The 21910-nt window shown below is 40.7% G+C and overlaps 1 protein-coding gene across 4 annotated transcripts in view; it reads right to left on the bottom strand.

Moving 5' to 3' along the window:
* The window catches only part of LOC144721942 (zinc finger protein 608-like), a 42870-nt gene extending 21741 nt beyond the window's left edge, over positions 1-21129 (bottom strand). For all 4 annotated transcript variants that reach the window (XM_078599907.1, XM_078599908.1, XM_078599909.1 and 1 more), the window contains exon 1: positions 19998-21129. In XM_078599907.1, coding sequence (XP_078456033.1) covers positions 19998-20978 — 981 coding nt within the window. In that variant the 5' untranslated portion in view covers positions 20979-21129. The remainder of the gene's footprint in view (positions 1-19997) is intronic.
* Positions 21130-21910: the final 781 nt, after the last annotated feature.

The following is a 21910-nucleotide window of genomic DNA, read 5'->3' as shown; positions in this document are numbered from 1 at the left end:
GCCAGGTGGCTCAGTTGCAGAGTAAGCGGCACGCAATCGGAAGGTTGCAAGTTAAAAACCTGGTTGGGGGTTGACTAAACCCATCATCCTTCCAGGGTCAACAAAATGAGTACCGCTTTGTGGGTAAATTCAACAGTGGTTGACCAATGTGGAGATCTGCACCTGCCATAGAAATGGGGAATTTGCGCAATTGATTCAGGGCTGTAAAAAAGAGAAAAGCGCCTGCCTCAGTGCTAATTTAAGCAGGGAAATCAATTGCTGTTTTTTTGAAGCCGAGCTCTTTTGTGTAAATGAAAGCAACAATGCATTTAACTCCACAAGCAGTCAGACCACCCCACATGATGCAAATTTAATAGAAACATGCCCATGCGATAAGTCAATGATTTGCTTTAAAATTATATTTTGTATGGATTTAAATTAGAACAAAGTCTTCCTAATCTAGATACTTTAAGGGCAATACCTGTGCAGGTAAAGTCATTTAAACATACACTGTTGTATTACGTCCCTGTTCCACATGGCACTTCAAATGTAAAATATATACGCATTATTTATTGCAAATTTCATACCGAGGTAGAGTAAAATAGTAAATGTCATGGAATTTAGTGAACAAAATACTAATGAGTACGCATGATTCATTTTAAATAGCTGTGGCTTCAAAATGTTGAATGTATGAAATGATGTCCATTATTCACTTGTATGTCAATGTGCTATTCCAGCAAAAGTTAAATGTTAAAAGGATATTATTAGCCCATCAAAGCATGAATATTTTACCATGACTTATGAAAAATGCATTGTTTTTTCAGCTACAAATGTCATCTGCCCATGCTGCTTGCACCACATACAACCACTCAACATTTATTATGATAAAGCTCGTTAACATGTTTTCTTAAGTACAACCACCAAGCATGTCAACATAGCTAAACTTCCAAGATAAATTCTTGTTAAACGCTCAACATTTCTGCACAGCTGTCGATTTTAGTTTTACTGAAACAAAGATTGTTATTGCAGTCAGCCACAGCTCGCTTTTCAACCTCATCTGGGTAAAAGCCCTTGAGATCCAAGGGGAGGAGCTGAGGAAGTGACAGTCGACTGGGGAAAGCAGACATCAGTGAACTAGCAAATGAATCACAAAGCCCCCCCTCCCCATTCCCAAGCCTTTACAGACCCCATGTGAATTCCAAGCAGGACAAAAGCTTTTTAAGGGCCCCATCCTGTTAGATACGTCCAAAACACAATTTGCGTTCAAACATAAACACTGGGGAAATGAAATGGACAAATAAAAAGATTCCCTGCATAGCCTTAACAGACTGTTGAGGCAAGTGCTGTTAGCGAGCACCTGTGAAGACAAGCACAACACACAAAGGGGTGGGTGGCCAGTACCAGACCCAGCCACCTTTGTTTCCCAAGTGGCAATATTTACACATCACATTATACATCGCACCAGGTACTCATTCGACCTAGAGGAGGCCCAGGACCAATTCAAATAATCGCCACTGGTATTGGTGGCTGTGAGTGGGCATCAAACTCAATGCGCCGCCTACTAACCTCAACACTATTACAACCAGGAGAAATATAATATATTTTCCAATAACTTTTTTTTCAGAGAAAATAACATTTAACAATATGGTGGACTACCGTATATTGTTTGTGGAATACAATAGTGCAAACATGTACATTACACACATGTACAATGTTATGTACAGGGCTAACTTTTTTTTTATACAGCACTGCATATGTGCAGTGTAAAATGTAAGTGTTTTGGGGGTACGTGGCAGCTAAAGAAAGGAACGTGCGCACGAGAATGACCACCGAGGAAATCAGCTTATATGCTGGTGCTGGATGAATTATTACATAAACTATACTTTTTATTTTTACCAGGTAAGGCCCACTGAGCTGTATAGCTCTTTTTTCAGACGCGACCTGTCACAAATGATAGCTCAACGAAGTGGCTTATCACGTGAAAAATTTCTAGCAGCCAAATACTCAAAATTCACATTAATTGTAAATGTGGAGGGAAAACCGAAGGACCCCGTGAAAAATCAACACGGACACTGGTAGAACATGCAAACTCCAAATATACAGGCATACGGATTGGGATCGAACCCACGACTTCCTGTATACCAGGTGAGATAGTTAACATCTCGGCACCGTGGCGCTCCAATTATTACATAACATGATCGTGAAATGCTGGCCGCATGGGAAGGAGGTTTATTTTGGCAGATGACGATGATGGAAATATACATACCTCTTTACAATGTACGTTCATGTTCAGTTCAGTCAAACTCCATTTATCTCGGGGGTAAATGGGGGTGGGGAGGGGGGGCAGCAACCCGGTTCCAAATATCCGGGGTCCCAACTGGGGATTCACTCGTTTATCCAGGGGCGTGACCATGGATAAAATAGAGTAATTGGAATAATTTGCCAAGTAACTCTGTTTAACCATGGTCTGGACCCCGGATATTTGAAAGAGACAACTGGGTTTCGGCAATACGGTACCAAATAATCAAATTCACAGATAATCGGGTTACGAATAAATGGAGTTTGACTGTACTGTACATGAACGTACATTTTACAAACCAATACAATTTCACAGTGTGTGGCTTTTGGAGATGGAAAAAACATTAATTCTACAAACTATAGCACTGCAAAACAAGTATTCTACAATTTTACACTACAGTACAATATAAAACTACACAGTACACACAGTACTGCATTATAATATATAAACAGATTAATATTCGTACAACCATTGCAAATGTTTGCAAAAACAATCTATGGCTATTTCAGTGTAATAGACAAGCAATTAGATCTTTTTTTTAATGCTCAACATGCCGATCAACCCAAACCTCAGGTGTCCTCTGACCAACATATTTTCTGAAAAGTCAAGCCAAGAGATTTACACAAAAGAAAAAACCTCCGAGAGAGGAGACTGCAAATGACGCCAATGGCTGGAAAGAGCAGAGTGCTGGTGGGACCCCCAGCCGGCCTTTATGTTTGGCTGGGGACTGCAAACGAGCTTAAAACAAATGCTTTGTTATAACTGAAACTAGCAGACATGTCCATCTCAACAGGCATTCTTTCTGGCTCGCTACAAAAAAAACAACTCCTGCCAAACCTCACTTGTTCGCTCTCTGCGAACTAGAAAGTTAAAACAATGAATGGGATTTTGTGCAAATTGCCCAGCGGTATATTTTGAAAATGCTGTACTGTGTACTAATATAACGTCAGCGTTGTGTGGGCACGCACTTTAAATCAATATATTTTGTTGCCATCAAGCATTAATTAATAATTGTTGCCAAAATAATGCTGCATTGCCAGTGCCAACTACAAATCCAAAAATATGCGATCATTTCTAAAATTACAGACCACACATTTTCACCACTCGTTGAAACTGTTAAATTTGAAGTAAGATTAGTTGTAAAAGTGTTGTCACTGACATAAACAGTGAAGGCACCCTTTTTTTTAAATACATGTGTTCCTTTACAGAGAGAGAAGACCTTGGTGTGGATGAAAAAAATATTGAAACGTGAAACTCATTTAAAGTGCACCTGAAACACACAAACGCTGAACAGATTGTCCGTTGACTCATTTACAGCACAAACCCTCCTAAAAAAACAACACAAGGCTGTATTTGTTGCTTTTATTTTATTTCTTATTTTAACAATAGGGGTGATGCCCTATTGTCCAAACAAGAGTGCGCTCCCCCACTTACTCTCAAAATGATAGATGGCTCAAGACGATAAAACAGCCCACAAAAGGCTATGACTGCTTAAGTCAACTGGCATGTTTTAACATGACAATACCTTGATACTCGACAAAGTGAATCAAATATAATAGTAATTTATTCCAGTGTTACACTGCAATCAATCCGTTTAAAAAAAATACCTACTTATAATCAACTACTGTCGTGAATGCCCTTGAAATTTTAACATGACTCGTAAAACATTTTAAATCAGGACTCTACATCAAAGCACATTCAGCCCCACATTAGTTGTGATGCAAATCTCGACTCTGCCCTTTCCTTTCTACCACTTTGTGTGTGCTACCACTTTCTGGATGTATAAATATTTTGGTTTCTACAGGTATATAACTCTTATCTAGAGATGCTTACATTTTTTCCCCTCAAAGATGCCAGCAAAATATCTTGGGAATAACTACCAGATCATGTCTAAATGTAATAATATAGGCCAGCTGCTCAAATATGAAAAGGTTGTTTATGCCAATCTGAAACCAGGTTTGACTTTCATGCTATTCTTACGGAGGTAAATGGTTGAATTATTTTTGTAAGTTTCATATCGAGGTGCAATCTTGAGGTACAATCTTGAGGTACAATCTTGAGGTACAATCTTGAGTCACATTAAACATGCTTAACAAGCAAATCTGTAAGTGTAGTTTTTCTGCAGTAAAACTACTTGGGTTGCATTTTTTCAGCTAAACAGTCGAACAGCACATCAACTTTTACATCGTGAAAAATGTTATCGTTGAGAATGTGTTGTTATTTTAACAATCATTCTTTTTTATATGTGATGTGTTCTATAACCGTGTTCTAAACAACTTTGCCACTCAGAACTTGACCATGTACAATTGTTTTTGGATTGTTTTGTTCACGTGTTTTGTTGTTGCTGTAACCAGGTTCATATGATGTAACCAGGTTCCGACTGAAAATGGCTATTTATTTACCCAATGGGTTTTACCTGTGCCAAAATAAAACCTAAAAACATTAAAAGTCAAAACAACAATTTAAAAAAATGTGTTGTAAGGTCCCCAGGTTTGGAATTTTTAGTCTTATGACATGTTTGCTGAATCCTTAGAATCCAAAGTAGACAACAACCTATCCATCTTAGGGACCTCCATACATGCCCCCAAAAATGACATGGACAAAGAGTGCCTTTCAGGGCCAGAGTAACATTATCGAGATGTCTGCTTCCAATCAATAGCAATCTACTCAGTGCTTAGTCAGGCATGAAGGCTTTCCTCCCTGCTGGCTATGCCATTATCTGCCGCAGCCCTTGCTTTGCCATTGAGTTCCTAGCTTTTATTTTAACACGCTTTCTGACACCAGACCACCAAATTCTGTTCCATTACAGGATTAGCAGCTGTGACAGGCTGCACTTTGGTAGCGTGGAGCTCAAAGCATTATAATTGCTTCGATGTCTTCAGCTAAAATTCTTTGTTGTTTCTGAAATGAGATCATTCTACCAAGCAATACACTGGAATTAATGTCCACATCCTGGCCCCAACGACCTATATTAATCATATTTTTTGAGACACTTTAAATGAACAAAAGGCGCTTTGGCTAGTGCCACAAACAATTTATACAATACATTACAATAAAACATGTGTTTTATAATGAACGCTATTGTTAGGACGTAAAAGGTTTACCGTATACAAAAGACATAGAACAGTAAATTATACGTACAGTACCAACATTTCCCTAAATCCTTGTAAATCAATATCCCGGTCTCTCCAGTTCTCACCTGATTATACAAAATAAGACTTATACCGCACACCAAGGCAGTGCACCCTGACAATGTTCTCCACGTTGCTGTTTAACATGGGCGGCATGAGTGAGTATAATATTTGCATGCGATTGCAACTCTGTTCAAACACCATTTCAAAATGTTTTTTTTTATTATTGCACAAAGCACAAGTGCACCGATTTGTCCTGGAGAAGTCCACGTGTTCATCAGGGCCAATCTGATCCAACGCCGCTGAATTTGTTTCACGCCTATAAAAGGTAGTAGATGTTTCATAATAACACTGGGATCAATGTCCTAATGACAGAAAAGGATGGTCACCTATATTTACGTTGGGTTCTTATGTTGACCGTATGCACACTAAAATGGCAGCATATATATTTTTGCTAAATATTGTATAGGCCAAGCTGGTGTCATGTCTTTACTGTATCCCCTGCTGCTTCCCTGAGATTGGGCCTGCATGCGTAACACTTTATTGGAGACAAAATGGGTTGTGAGAGATTGTATTGGCTCAGTAACGCACAAACTGTGTTGCAAAACATGAGCAATGAGACGGTGCATTATTTAACAGATGTTTTGCAACATTTTAAGAACGTGACAAGGTGATATTCAGGAAAAAGTTGCACGAATTTATTTTCAGCTTTCTTTCTGCGAAAAACTAAACAAGCTGGAGCTGCATTTATATTTTTGTTCTGACAAAACACCCCTAAACACTGGTTAAATAAACACTGCGAAAATGAGAGTTGACTGATAAAATAAAAATTACCGTACATCTCAGTAGGGGATTTATTTTTGAATAGAAAAACCTTTAAAAAAAACAGTATATGTGGTCATGATAACCTTGACTACTTGATCTAGATGGTGTGTGATTAAATTTACACCTCCTTTCATAGGAGTGGCAAGTCTTAACGTGACCTGAACAAAACAGACGGAAATGACAACCGCATAAGGACAGGATGTCTGGATCTAAAAGCTCACTAATTTGTGTTGCAACTTCTTGAGTGAGGTATGGGAAAAAACTGCCTCTTTGCTTTAGAGTGCATCTGGCAGCTGGATAATGGTACAATTAAATCAACGGCTAATTGTGTTTAAACAAAACAAAAAGCAACCACACAGCTTAAATAAAAGAGAATATAAATTACTAGGCAGACAATAAAACACGTGTTCAATACTGTTAAAATGCTGTAGCTTTGCTTACACTCATGGGATTATGTACATTACATAACACTGCACAGTACAGACCTTCGTCTATCCACTGCTGGACTATGAGCTCCATACGACTTTAGTTCATGGGCATTGTTGAACCATACTTCACCACGCTGGTCAGTATACGTTGAATGGTAGAAGGGGGCAGTATGGTCAAACACTCACAGTCATCACTTGCCAATTGGATTTTAGTCGTGGCTGTAAATCAAAATCAAGTTTCTGGGTTCATATCACAGTTCACCAACTGCTGTGCCACAGCTCCACGACCCCACGTTATAAATTACATTATTATAAACCATTAAGTGGGCTGCATTACCATGGACACTAAGCAACAACACATGCTATGTGATTGTGCAGATGCCGGGTTGCACACAAAAAAAGCATTTTTAATCCACATTCCCAGAGCAGCTGAAACTGCAAGCATAGAATTACCTTGTGGCATGTTTGTAGCAATTAATTTCCTGTAGAGCAATAGAGTACAGTGTTTCAATTAAATACTGTAGTCGGAAAGCCTGAAGATAATGGATTTAGTGAGTTAAACGAGTTTAAATCTATACAGCACATCTTCTGCACCTGCAGTGTAAAGATGCCATGTTTTTGTTACATCACGTGGTTCAACTAAACAAGAAACAATTTACAGTCGTATATGTTAATCTACTGCTCGATTAAGTAGTTGCAGTACTAAACATAATTCAGTTAAACTCCTCTAATCTCCATTGATGTGGGAAACACTATCCGTGGATCCTCTTACTTGACGATGTATAGCGATAAAAAAAAACTAAATTTGTCAATGAAATAAACTGGTGGAAAATCACTGAGTGAGTTTTTTTAAGCGAGCAAACTTCTCAAATCAGTGGCAAAAACCCCGATGTGTATTTTCAGGAGGGGTTTTAGCCGTTCGATTCTTAAAATTCGCTAATTTTCCCCAATGTGTCGACGTTCGAGTGGACCACAAAGGGCATCGCGAATTTTAGGATTGGCAGACAAAATGTGGTGGCATAAAGACTAAAAATACTGGCGCGATAAAAGATTAAGTTCAGAAGAGTAATACAAACTCGACTAAATGAAATATTACTGCACGCCATTGTACACAGAGACAATCATTATACTTTGCACATTGCTTAACAAATATGACTGTAAATAACGCTGAATAAACCATATGTAATTACAGTATAGTGAAACCAATACAGAGACCATCATTTACAGTTATGTACATCTCTGTTGGACGAACATAACAAAAGGACAAATAAGAATAGGTTTCATTTAAAAGGACAAATGCGTGCACACAAACAAAAAAAAACCCACGTGTTTAAGATGACAATTAAAAAAGGGGCAAGGAGAAAAATAAAACAGGAACAGAACAAAAACAAAAGCCTCGAGCAAGTACCGTAGATCTCAGGCGACCGAGGATGTATAACGTCCACGATGTTGGTCCGTATGTGCCCCTCCCCCCACACACTCACACGATCCCAGCTCCCCCTGCCTGGCACACTTGTGGGCTTTCAACATGCACACTATTCATTCACTGAAAATGACTGAGGGGGTGGTCTTCTCACAGACAAAAGTGGGTCTTTAAAGCAATCGCACAGCCTATTTTAAGCACCGCAAAGGCTATGTTGCAACAACAACAAATATTTAATAATTGAGCCAATGTATTTTAGAGTGTTACATCTTAAGTACGGAAATGAAGATATTTTGAGGTATCTGTTGGGAGACAACTGGAACACACACCCGAGCACACATTCCTAGTGTAGTTACTAAAGGCAGAATGGGATCGAAATGATGATGAAAAAACAGGTGGACAAGAGCAGGTTTGAGTGTTTTTGTAAAACTGAACTCAGGAATGAAAAGCAAGAAAACCATGTGCTGAAAGGATACCGTTTTTAATCAGTGGACATGCATATTAGCTGCTATGATCCATGAACAAATATGAACATTGACAAATAGCATGGAACAAAAGCTGAACAGTGCAGAAAGAAACAGTTATAGGTGCATGCTTGGAATTCTAAAAAAAAAGAAATAGTGACACGTGGATCAGAGACACACAAGTTAGAGACATCACATTGTTGAGAAGAGTAAGTGGGTTTGGGCAGGGCACACTGAGCCTAACCATAGAGTGACAACCAACGAAGGAAACCCAATAGGATATCCAAAGCAAAGACAGAGCAATACACTCAGTTGCAGGACCTGGATGGATTTTTCCAAGTGAAACTGGAATATACAGCGTGAGGAAGGTCTTCATGTAGATCATGGCTTATGATGATGATGATGACACCTTAAGTGCAATCCTACTACACATGTAACTACAGTAGTCCTGTCGATTCCATGAAATATTCTGGTATACATTTACATATAGTACTAATCAGTCCTGATGTATTGAAAGTTACAGCCTAACCAGAATATGGATGTTTAAATTAATTGCTTGCCATTGATTGGTCAAACATCAAGGCCATGCACCACATACAAAAAGGTGGGCAAATATATAATCATTAAATGTCTTTGATATGAAAAGCCATAGCGGGTCAAAATTAAATGGCCTCAAATGTACCAAACAGTTGCTAGGTCAACACAGTGCGCTGCCCAAAGCTCAGATCTTCTCTCCACAAAAACTGACAGCGCTGATGAGGTCACTGGCAGTTCAACCACCGAAAGTTTGTTTGACCCACAGGGCAGGAGAACGAGCATACAGAGTGGGCTTCAGCAACCACTATGGCAAGCAAGCATTGTGAGCGCCGCACAAAAGACTTGCCAGGGACTTTGGTCGGACGCTTCCCACACTAATTTTGTTTCCAGTCACACCCCACCACATCTGAACACTCGTGTTCCACTCCGCTGGTTATAAATACTTCATCAGCGTCACCTGTCTGTAACGTCAACACAGCTGAGGATGTGCTTGGGGAGGACAGCTCTATGGGGATCGGCATTAGAACGGTCCTACAATTTTCAAATGAGTCTGCATGTAATCTACATATTCTACATTTCAATTGAACATTCTTGGAAACAAACTTACAATACCTGTAACAACAAATCAGGAACACACACGTGTATAGTAAACTGCCCTTATAATATATATACAGCACAACACTAAGCACGTGTGCACACATAATAAAACAACAAATTGGCCTATAAACACATAGCCATAAAAGATGTGGCAAGGCCATTTGGGAGATAAGCATTGCATACATTGTTGGGGAATTAAATTATTAGGAAAGCATCTTAAACGTGACCTTTAAGCAATCGTAATTGTTTCGTCACACACCAAAACTCCAAAAAGTATTGTACTATATCCAGCACAGTATTCTGCTTAAGAAAGCTACGCTGTACAGCAACATGACTCATTGGTATTGCCAACGAGTCCCATTGCTCCATCAATGGGCTTCATTGGTGCTGCCCTGGCTGCCTCTGGCCTCACTCATGCTGCTCTGAGTGTCCTGGGTAGCTTGGTTACCATGGGAGTTGGTGTTGGCTCCTTCCTGTTACTGTTTCTCTGGGAATTATTGGTGCTGCTCTGGTGTCTGGGACACGCTGGCACTGCCCTGGCTGCCCCGGGCCTCACTCATGCTGCTCTGAGTGTCCTGGGTAGCTTGGTTACCATGGGACTTGGTGTTTCTCCTTCCTGTTACTGTTTCTCTGGGAATTATTGGTACTGCCCTGGTGTCTGGGACATGCCAGCACTGCCCTGGCAGCTCCATTGTCCCTGGGACTCATTGATGCTGCCCCCAGTGACTTTGCCGACCCTAGACTTGGCCTCGTTGGCCAAGGGTTATGCTTGCGGGATTGCGATCTTTCCCATGAGTCTCCTCACTCTCCTCATGAATGCCCCATGCAGGTTTCACCTTCGTCTCCAGCGTTGTCCCTGTCTTGAGTTGCAGCTGCATTTAGATGCTATACAAATTTCAATGTTGTTCAATCATACGATAAAAAAAACACGTCTCGAAGTTTCATGGCTGGCTGCTAGATGGGCTCCTTTCTACCCTAACAATAACTCTGTTGTTCGTGTCTGCGTGCTGTTGCCACTGAAGTTTGCTGGGTAACTGGCTAAACGAGATTTTCCGTGTGACAAATAAACATTGAAGTGCATTGAAAAGGTGGATGAAGAAGTTCGGAAGACGTAATAAATAGCTTTAACCGAAGAGGCGGGAGGAAGTAATATAGAAGACCGACACGGTAAATTTAAAATTGTTAAACTGGACGTGCCATTAATGTAATTGAAGAATATTTCACCAAACTATTCTTTACATCTTCAAATATATATAAAAAAAACCTTCACAATACATCTTATCTAAGTATTTTATTACGTAAAAAGCAGCTTATTTTTAGTGTTCCGAGCACAGGATTGTGAGAATAGTATGAAAATTACGGGTCTCTTATTTTCCATTGCAGCGCAATGGGTTCTCGACGAGTTACAATTATTATTTTTACAATTTTACAGGAATAATTATTACGTATTCTTTTTCTGTGCCACAGTAAACGAGTGTTAAGTGGCGCTCGGGCCGGATACATTACTAGAAGTGATTGTGGCCGATGGTCAAAAATAAATGACGGAGTGGCAGCCAAGGAATGGAATTCATCCGAGAGGACGTCCCACGGGAGGAGGTAGCTTAATAAAAAACAAAAATCAATTGCTCTGCAGGTGCTAAGTGGATTATTACATCACAGCATCGTGAAAGGTGTCAGCAGCTTGAAGAGGCCTTCATCCAGCAGTGGATTGATCAAGGCTGATGATGATGAAATGACAGTACAGTAGTATTTTTATTTCTCAATACAGTCTAGAATAACATTTACCAAATCAAGAGCAACATCTACTGTAATGGGTTATGTTTGTAGCTGCAACTTAATTTTGCTTACTTAATTATCTTTAACTTGTTTACAGCAGAATTAGCTGGCTGTACTCTCACTGTAACAAATGACTTAACGCTCTTTTGCTTTTAACAAACATCACTTGCAAGAAATAATTAAACATCAACCCCTGATGCTAGTTGGCAACATTTTGCATTGGAAATACATTACATTTGTTACATGATTTAGCATTTTAATAAGACAAGGATTATCCCATAATAATTTTTCACAAAGATGCCATTTACTCTCTAACTTGTTCATGCAATGCAAAAGTTTTTCATATGATTGCAATGTAAATACTGCATAAAGTAATAACATGCTACAAATGATGCTGATAACAATTATATTTTACTGCAGTTAAAAACCTGAAATACAAGTGTCGAAAAGATAATGAAAAAATAAAAGGCTTAACAAGTGGTTTCTTTACTTTGTAAAAAAAAATAAAGTTACATTGTAACTTTGACCACCAGCAAGTGTGGAATGTAATGAACACGCCAGGTATTCCAACAAAAACAATGAGTTTTTAAAACGGGCATGAGAGTAAACAGCAGTTACCCATGTGGACTTTAAGCATGAAAAGCCCAATGGAAACAGTTTAAGCTGCTGTTGAAAAATAATCCAACGACTTCTTGCCTAAAGACTCCTTGCCCAAAGGCAAGAAGTTACTGACCTATATACAAGGTTAATAACCCCCTAAATGTGTAAGAGAAGAGGGTAAAAAAACCCACCTCAGAAGGTTGTTGCACATGCATGCACATGTCCCAAGGCACTTCAGGAACAGTTGCTAGCACTTCTAAAAAAAAACCTACATCCCAGGTCTTATTGTAACTAGGGCCTCATGCAGATCAAGAGGTAAATGTTTTGAATTTCATGGGGTTGTTGTGGGAAGAGTGCCAAAGGTCCTGGGTGCGTGATTTAACCTCATTTAAAGCGGAGGGCGTAATAGAGTTGCGTCACCAAACAGCCACATGGCCGCAACATCTAATGATCTTTAAAAGAGAGCTTAACAAAAATGCCTGTTTTCCTAACACATCTTTTTTGTGTTTCTAGTAATGTACTGCATTTGTAAATGCCTTTTGTTTACTAAACGTGCGAGTGATTCATTATTTGGCGCAATGTTTTTCGTATTGCGCAGAAAAGAAAGTTACAAAAAATATTACGCAGTAATATTTGATGGGGGGAAAAAGACATGTCATATACCACACTAAGAGTCCGACTTGTAATATAGATCCACAGGTGTGAGAACACACCTCCACAGCAGAGCAACTGTAAATTCAGTCAGGCATCTAATACACAGTAGCACCCATACATACATACAAACACATGCAAATGTGTGGTCAGTCATTAAAACACCATTCAAGGATGTCAATTTGTTTATATTTGTGCATGCAAAACATGTATGCGTGTATGTTGAACTTCTTTCGCACCGTACGTAGCCAACCATGCTAAAGGGGAATGTGAAAATGTAACCGCAAACAGGTTGGGTACAGGTGCCGCAGAACTGTGCACTCTGAGCTCGGAGTAGATTTGAAATGAAGGGAGGGAGGCAAGCCAAAGCTGAGAGGGAAGGGCTTTCCAGTAACGTTGGGGCAGCAGCGTGGAAGGACGTGTTACCAAATCTAGTTTTAACGTATGGTATTTTTTTAATAAGAACGGGGAGGTATTTCTGAGGTTGCGGCGAGGAATTTGCCGGGTTAGAAGGTGATTTAGATATCTGGCAGATTTGTTTAAAAGGACTTTTAGGATGAAAACAGCCCAGTGGTCTCTTTGGATGTGGGGGGAGGGGACAAATTGGAGGTGATATAGAGGTTACAATGATGTGTTCAATAGAGAGCGTCAAGGGCAAAGTCGTGGGCCTAGTTGTATAATGGAACAAGATGTTTTTTTGTGGTTTCAGAGGCGAGGTGGTAGAGGATGTCACTATTGCAAAAATAGGGATGATGATGGCTTTGAAAATATCAAGATGGAGCTGAGGTGGGATACTGTTTTATTTCTGTAGAGGAATACATTTTTTTCGTGTAGGCCAAAGTATTAATGTGGGTCTTGAAGGACAGTTTCGAGTCCAATATAACACCTTGATACCTAAAAGTTATCAACCTGTTCAATGGGATGTGAGTCCAGAGACACAATGCGCAGGCAGTGAAAACTAGGCTTGGAGTAGCCGAAGAACGTGACTTTGGCCTTTTTAGCACGACTAACTTTAAGCCATTAAGCTCAAGTTATAAGTTATCAAAGGCCTGTTACAGCTGTAGTTGCAATTCATCCCTTGACTTCCAGAGACCATCAGGGTTGTATCATAGGCAAATATATTAATGCCAGGGTGCACGTTTTAGATTTCTAGATTGTTCACATGCAGGGAAAACATGATAGGGCGAGCACAGAGCCTTGCAGATTCATCTTAATAAATAGGGATCTTTTCAGAAGACATTATTAATGGAGACTAGTTGGAACCGGTCAGACAGGTAGCTGTGGATCCAATTGATTACAACCTTTTGAACATGTAGGCATTTTAATATTTGTAATGTTACATTGTAGTCAACCAGTATTAAATGCTGTCAAGGAACATGCTGGGCATAATGGCGACGAGATTCAAGGCTGGTGAAGATGTCGTTAAGAGTATTGAGTACCGCAGATCCTACTTAGGCCAATTGGGTTGAATATGAACGCATGCTGTTAATCTATGCAAGCAGTCAGCACACGTTCAAATGCCTAATGAAAATAAAAGAATGACAATACTGTAATCTCAAATGGTAGACGATGCCACTGAATGTCCATTTGACAAAATAACGTCCCCACTGAAGACAGACCATTACAACAGACCTCCAATAACCTACGTTAATATGAAGAGACCATATCATCCATGGATCGTTCTATGATCCACGAATATTTCACAGAAACGTGGTGAGCCGCAGATTATGGAAGCAAACATCCGTGCAAAAAAATAATCGATTACGGGGGAAGCGCAGGCATGTGGCTTTATTTATCCACAATAAATGAGCGAATGAGGTTGAATTTTCTAAGACCCAAATAGAGAAAAAAAATCGTCTCGTTAAAAAAAATTCACTTGATATCCAAGTAAAAAATAAACCTATATTATGTTCTACTGAACCGCCATGGCAAAACTAATAACAATGTCTACAAATAAACATTTAAACATTACATAAATCCTGCTTTTCCCCGCAGATCTGCTCCCACAGCTTTGCACTTGCCCCACCTACTTCAACGGATCGCGGTTTGTGGTCTGCAGAAGCGGTTTCTATCCACCACGGATTACGGGGAGGAGTTCTGAACCGCCAGTGATCCACACATTACAGTGATTCAAGGATTATTGGAATTCTGCTGTGAACTGTAGTAATGCAAAGTGCCTGTCACTGTATTGGAAAATCATAATTGTTTTTGTAAATCATATTAAGCCGAAAAAGCAGCTGATTATCACGCAGCAACATTTGTGCACGGTGTCTCTCCAGTGTGCAAAATCAAACACGTGAAATCCGCTCCTAGTGGATCAAGAGGCTAAATATTATTCGCATCACGGTGACTTCGAAGGGATGGTAGAGTGGCAAAAACACAACTCAGCCTCCACAAAAATGACTTTGCAAAGAGCAAGGTTTTCGCTGTTGGCCATGGGAACCTGTTTAAAATATGAAATGAAAGTAAAGGAGTTTGTAGTGTGGGCGTACTGTACAGTGTTAGGAAATAAAACGCTGTTTCGTGTGGGGACGAGCAGGTGAATATATTATTAAACAAAATAATACATTGCAATTAAGCATTGCACTGTTCTTACTCCAAATCAAATTACAGAGATCCTGAGAAGGAATGTCTTGGAAGTGATGGTGGTCATAATCACTTTAGGTACAATTACAAATCTTACAAACATGACGCTAATTTAGTTTTCCAAGCGCTGCATATATCACCCGTATCTCATGATCTATACAAATAGAATACAGTAAGGAAAATGTTTTCGTAAATATGCATTGGAAGCCCTTTTATATTTGTTTTCAGTGAACAGGCGGACTTAAAATGATTTAAAACACGGCAATAAAACGCTGTGTAAATGTGCCACAACTGTTTCCAGATTGGTTTCAGAAACCGGATGTAATTAAAACTGATGTGTGTGTAAACACAGCCAGAGTTAATAAGGAGGCCAGTTCTCCATGTTATTGTCACCAACCCTATGTAAAAGAGACAGAATTTGATCACCATAGTTCCAGCCCTGTCTAAGTTAATAAAAACTGAGCCAGTGAAAACAGTCTTGCTTGTTTAGTATACCCTTCCACATTGACATTCACAACAAAGCCATACAAATTACAGAATTACTGCACAGTATTACGGTCTTGCGCTCTACTGTAGACTTCATTGTTGGTGAAGATTTGTGGACAAACTAGAGATTGAGGACAATTTAACATCACCACTACAATTATACAAAAAAAATGTCCCTACAATGCTTTACAATCTGTAATAAAAGTAAATTGTGACTGTCACATTGCCCGTCTTGAATCAACTCCTCGGTAATCTCAAGGTAATCACAAAATCGAGTATGAAAATAATTACTGTAAAATATTTAATGGAATCTTTTCTAGGCACCAGGCATTGCCTTTTTGAGCTCATTAGCGCTGGACATTTTGAGTATCAAATTCATTCCACGTGACCGATATTGAACTACTGCGTTTAATATGACCAACGTACGGAACATGCTTTATTGGCTTCCGTACTATTACAGCACTGTCGCAATACGAAATATAATTAGCGTCACGGTATAATCGCGCAGTGGTGAGTGCACTTGTTCAACGAACCTGGCTGGACACCCAAGTTAGAGTCCTGGCCAGGTGAATAATATGCAACCTTGTCCCTTCATCCACTAACCCTCCCCATTCACAAATATTCTGCGCTGACCAGTGTGGTGAAGCATGATTAAACAACCACCATGACTAACAGTGGAATGAACCAGTGGTGTACATAAACAACTTAACAGGATTTAATATCTTAAACAATGAGGGGATCGTGAACCACACAAAAGTCCTGTACGGAACTGTGGTTTGTGGAGTTTGTTGCAGATCTTTGAAAAAAATTAGGGTCAACAGTTAACATCTTTCCAACAATTTAAAGCTTTCGTGACTGCAGGGATTCATCTTCTTGGTTCTTTCGGTAAAGTCACCAACGTAGGGAACAAGCTTTAGAACCAAGAAGATCTTTCCAACACCAAAATTAACCGCTTAATGGGTTTCAAAATGCAACACTTGCACTGTTTTAATGTCAGACTTGTTGCAACATACGTGACTCACCACTTGCCCATTGAATTGTTTTTCGTTGTAACTTTATGACCCGCCCCTACTGGACATCTGTGAAAAAGAGCTTCACAGCTCATCGGATTTCTTCAGGATAAATAAAGATTCTGATCCTGATTCTAACCAGTCCCAATTAAGAGACAATACTGTATACAGCTTGCAATATTATTCACTTTAAGATACTGAATACTGCAGTATTCAGTATCTTAAATACCTGGCAAGCAACATACAGATGGTGAAACTGGAAGCAAGATTTCAGCACCTTTCAAGATTTTCCCTTTAGCAATTTCCCAGATTAATCACTGTTTTTGTGCCATTTCGTCTCACCTACGACCTTACCCTCATCACCAGCCTTGTGCACAAGCATTGCAACGTCCCCATTCACCAACAGTTTGTCTGCATATCTTGCGAATATAGCACTTACTGTGTTCACACGTTATTTTTTTGTAAATTATACATGTGTATGCCATGGAAGATGCATATGCCGACTCTTAAAAAGGACCTAATATTGCTGTTAAATAATAATTTTCGATCACCGCCCAAATGTTTTGCGCTTATCAGAAAAAAACATGTAAAATTAATGTTATTACCTTAATATGTGCTTTCCTATTGTACTTTGCAGTATGATTTTTCTATGCAGGAGAGTAATTGTAAGGGGCATTCAATCACAGTGCAGCACTGTAACATTAGTATATACTGAAATACAGTACACAATCCAGTGACGTGTACTTCAACAGCAGTATTGTTCTGTATCATGCACTGTATACACACATCGAATACTTACAAATATCAACCCTGACTGCATTACAAATGTGACCGCTAATTAAATATGTAAAATGTGTTTTAATATTGAAATGTTAGCTCTGACCTCATAACAGCTGCTCAAGGAAGGGCTGTTTTGCATCATTTATGAGAAACACATGTCCTTGGGTTAAAAAAAAAGAATCACGCCTTAAATGTGAAATTTGCTAACAATAAGTGGCAAAGCAAAGTCTGAAAGTGCCTATTGTCTAAGTGGCTAAAGGGGCTGAGTGCCCTTATCAAGCAGATCAAGGAGACAGGGAGTTTCACAGAACAGCAAAGCGTCTCAACATTCCAAGTGCAACTGAAAGCTGCTCTTCAAACGAACACGCCAGTGAGTGTTGCACAAAATGCCTCACTCTTCCACTCAATCAACCGAAAAAAAACCTCACCCAACCACGCAATATCACTTAATTTACCTGAAAGTAGTAGTTCAATTGGGTTCTTTTGCAAGCGGTTTTAAAAGGTGCATAAAGTAAGCTGAACAAAATGAAAGATATAAATATGAGAACATTTGAGATGTACTGCTGCATTACATTGTATAGAGTACTCAATTTACATCCAGTTATGCTAAAATATACCATCTATGCTCAACGACTTAATTACTGAATATTGACATTTATTTTATGGGCATGAGGGTAATGGCATGGAGAGAGTGAGAGAGAAAATACGAAGCTATAGTACAACTTTGTTAAACTCTTACAGAGGGATACTTTGCCAGACAAAACACTTTTCTGAGACACACAGGGGCATGTTTATCATGACCTCAACATGCCTTCTTTTACTCTCTGGTACCATGTGACAGCATGTCTGAAGTTGCTCAAGGCCAGCAAATACTATTGGCAGTTTAGGAAACAACTTCAGCCAACAGAATTGTAGCTTTGAGGCTACTGTGCCAAGAGAAAATATTTTTGTAAGCAAAACGAATTTCCACAAAGTTTAAGTAGTTACGTAAGGGAAAAGGAAACCAGAAAATGTTTTACGCTTTTAGCTCTGTTTGGATGTTGTTACTATAAGTGGAACTGAAGCTGCTGACCTCAGCATTTTCTAAACATCTAGCTGACTATAGTATTGTTTGACTGAACACATGTACAAAAGTCCAAGTCCATGTTGGTACTGCATTACACAAACATTAACCAAATAAACTTGCAATTGCATTGGAAACTTTCTAAAAAGAGTTAATTATTCAACATAATTCCAATTACCAGCCACATTTAAATAGTACAACTTTGTTAAAATACCATGAACATGATTTTGAACCATAAAAAGTTATTAGCTGGTCAACGTTAAATTGATGTCACATTTATCAAGACACAGCAGTATGCCTAAACAAACCCCAGAGATTACCTGGCATTTCCACAACCAACACCACTATATTTAAAATGCAAAGTATATTTTCTAATTTAAAGTACTAGTTTCAGAAATCTGGTTCAAGTACTGTACTGTATCTTGGCGATATCTTACTGAAGTGTCTCGTATTACAAAACAAAAAGTCCTATTTTGGTAAATGTGTCAAAGATTAAAATGTATTCACGACTCTTAAAAGCTATTAATACGTTAACAATGGCCCTGTCCATCGACAGAGGACGTTTATAACACAGTTAATTTCTCCTTTTAAAATCAAGCTTGTTAACCAGTGCCATTTTTACAATTAACTTAATAAAGCTGATACACGTCCTCAATCCTGAAGTACTGTAGACCATAAATCAGCTGGAAGAGAAAGTCACTGTAAGCACCACAGGTTCTTGGTTTCCTAAAATGGGGCTCCTCCAGCTATTACACAACTTTCACGTGAATATAATCATGTAAGGCACTCTGTTACAGGCACGTTCCATTACGTACACACATAGCATCACTTTGTATAACGTTCAATGCTCAATCACTGCACATCAAGGCAAACGTTATACGGTACGATGCAACAATGGCATGTTGTCCTCACACAACGTGAGTTAAATTCGAGTATGTTACAGCTCGCTTATCAATATCTCAACATTTTTTTATAATTAACACTTTACAATTGCTGAAACTGCCACTGTGGAGTACTCGATTTCAAATGAGAAAAGCACTTTTCTGTAACTTTTAAAATCCTATACAGTCTATAAGTACTGTACTTGAAAGGGACCCAGGTAAATCGCGTTACACACATTGGGTGACCACCTCCACTGCACAAACTCATCCCACAATTGCTTTTCATCGATTGAACAACAACAAAATCCACACCAAAAAAAGTGGTAGCTGGTGCAGAGGCATCCAGGTAGTCATTGAATTGTGACATCCGAGGGGGGCAAAAAAAAACCCACAATCACGGCCAAAAGGATAACAGCAAACGAGAGCAGTGGCTAAACAACTTGGGGAGGAGGGGGGGCACAAGTAAAAACAAAACTTTCACCTTTTCACTCTTGACTTTCTTGGCTGCGGGCTGGGGCACGTCTTCATTATCCGCGTCGTCTTCTTGCTTGACGATGATGCAGTTGCCCAGCAGGCCCGAGTCGAGATTCGTCGCCTTGCTGAAGTCGGAGAGACGGCATGACACCTCCTTGCTCAGGACACTGTTGCCCTGGAGACTGTCGCTGTGGCAAGGACCTCCCTTTGATCCCAGCCGAAACTGAGGGCTGCTGCCACCACCACCACCACCGCTTAGCGCCCCTCCTCCAGACACGAATTGCAGCACATCCTCCTTCTCCTTCCTCGCCGCCGCCGCCGCTGCCGCCTTCTTGGAGCCTCCACGACCCGCTCGGGTCGGCTTCTCCTCCTTGCTACTCCGACTGCTGCTGCTGCCGCTGCCGGAGGAAGTGTTTATGGTGTTGTTGGTCGTGGTGGTGGTAGTAGTCAGAGAGGATGCACTCACATCTCCGGATCGCACCGACTGCCCGTCCACCACCACCACCTTCTTGGCACCGCCACGTTCCGCACCGCCGAATGCCGCCGCCGCCGATGAGGGCGACCTCCTCCCGTTTTTGGAGTTTTTGCTTCGCTTCACTTTGGATTTGCCGCCCTTTTCGGGGCTCGTCTGGGTTGGCTGCATGACTGCAGCAGCAGCAGCGAGCTTCATGCTCTCCGTCAGAGATGTCCCAGCTGCTATGTCGGGATTAATATTCCCAGAACAGTCGGTAGTGGCTACACACTCCGCTGCTGCTGATGCTGATGCCGCTGCTGTTGCTGCTTCTTTCCGATTGCCACCAGCGGCTGCAGTGGCACTGCCCACCAGGGTTCCTGCTCCACCAAGTTCCAATTTCTGTCGGTCTTTCTCGAGATCGGCGTCCAGGTCAATGATCAGATCTCCGACGCCAATTTCCCAGTCGTCGCCACTATCGTACGCAGCATCGACCGGGTTCGGTTCCCCTAATGCAGCACCGCTCACCACGGACATGCTGGTATCCAACACAGTCGCAGCCCTGGCACCATGAAGGTCTGATGATGTCGATTAGTCAGCCGCACGTCAAAAGCTGAATAATACAGCTTTAGCAAGCGGCTCCCCCGCGCACGTAAAACCACCCAAATGCTGACAAATTAGATCCGACAAAAAATGTTGACACTCACAGACAGAGAGAGAGAGATAGACACACACAACAGAGATAGAGAGAGAGAGTAAAATGATTCGAACAGCGCCTTTAGCAAGTGCGATCGAGGCGCGTTGCACTTGCGGCGCCCCTCCAAACGCGTAACATGTCACCGTTAAACGCATTAACAAGTTTTTTGCTGCTGCTGCTGCTGCTCCTTCGCCACCGCCACCACCACCACCGCCGCAGCCGCCGCTCGCTTTAACTCCATGGGTCCTCACATTCACAACAGCAGCAGCAGTAGTAGTAGTTGTTGTTGCAGTTGTTGTTGTCGTCGTTCCCCCCCGGCTACGACAAACGATTTCAGTCGCCGCTTGCAGGACGTGGAAGAAGCAGGAGCAGGAGGAGGAGGAGAAGCAGCAGCGGCAGGAGGAGCAGCAGAGAGGATGCAGAGGCAGCGCGGCCAGGACGCGATACGGCGGCGGCGTTCGTAGTAGTCGTAGTGGAAGTAGGTGTGGAGAAACATAACCAGACGCAGTGATGTCTCTCCCACGCCGGGTTCCGGCCGCCCCAAACAAACAAACACGAACGGAGGAGAGAGAGAGAGAGAGAAGAGAGAGGGGGGGTGGGAGATAACAAAAAAAAATATCCAAAAGTATCACCACCCTCCTTTTAAAACCGCGGCGGCTAATCCATCCAGCACGCGATGAGGATTATCAAATAAGAACACCGCCGGTTGCAATCCCAAGAAAACTCGGCGGTGATAAACTAAGATCACCATCTTCACCCCCCCCCCTCCTCC

Source organism: Lampetra planeri, chromosome 13 (assembly GCF_965212315.1).
Source record: "Lampetra planeri chromosome 13, kcLamPlan1.2.h2, whole genome shotgun sequence".
Classification (NCBI taxonomy): Eukaryota; Metazoa; Chordata; class Hyperoartia; order Petromyzontiformes; family Petromyzontidae; genus Lampetra; species Lampetra planeri.
Note: the sequence above shows the minus strand (reverse complement) of the source record. Positions and strands in the feature narration are given on the sequence as shown.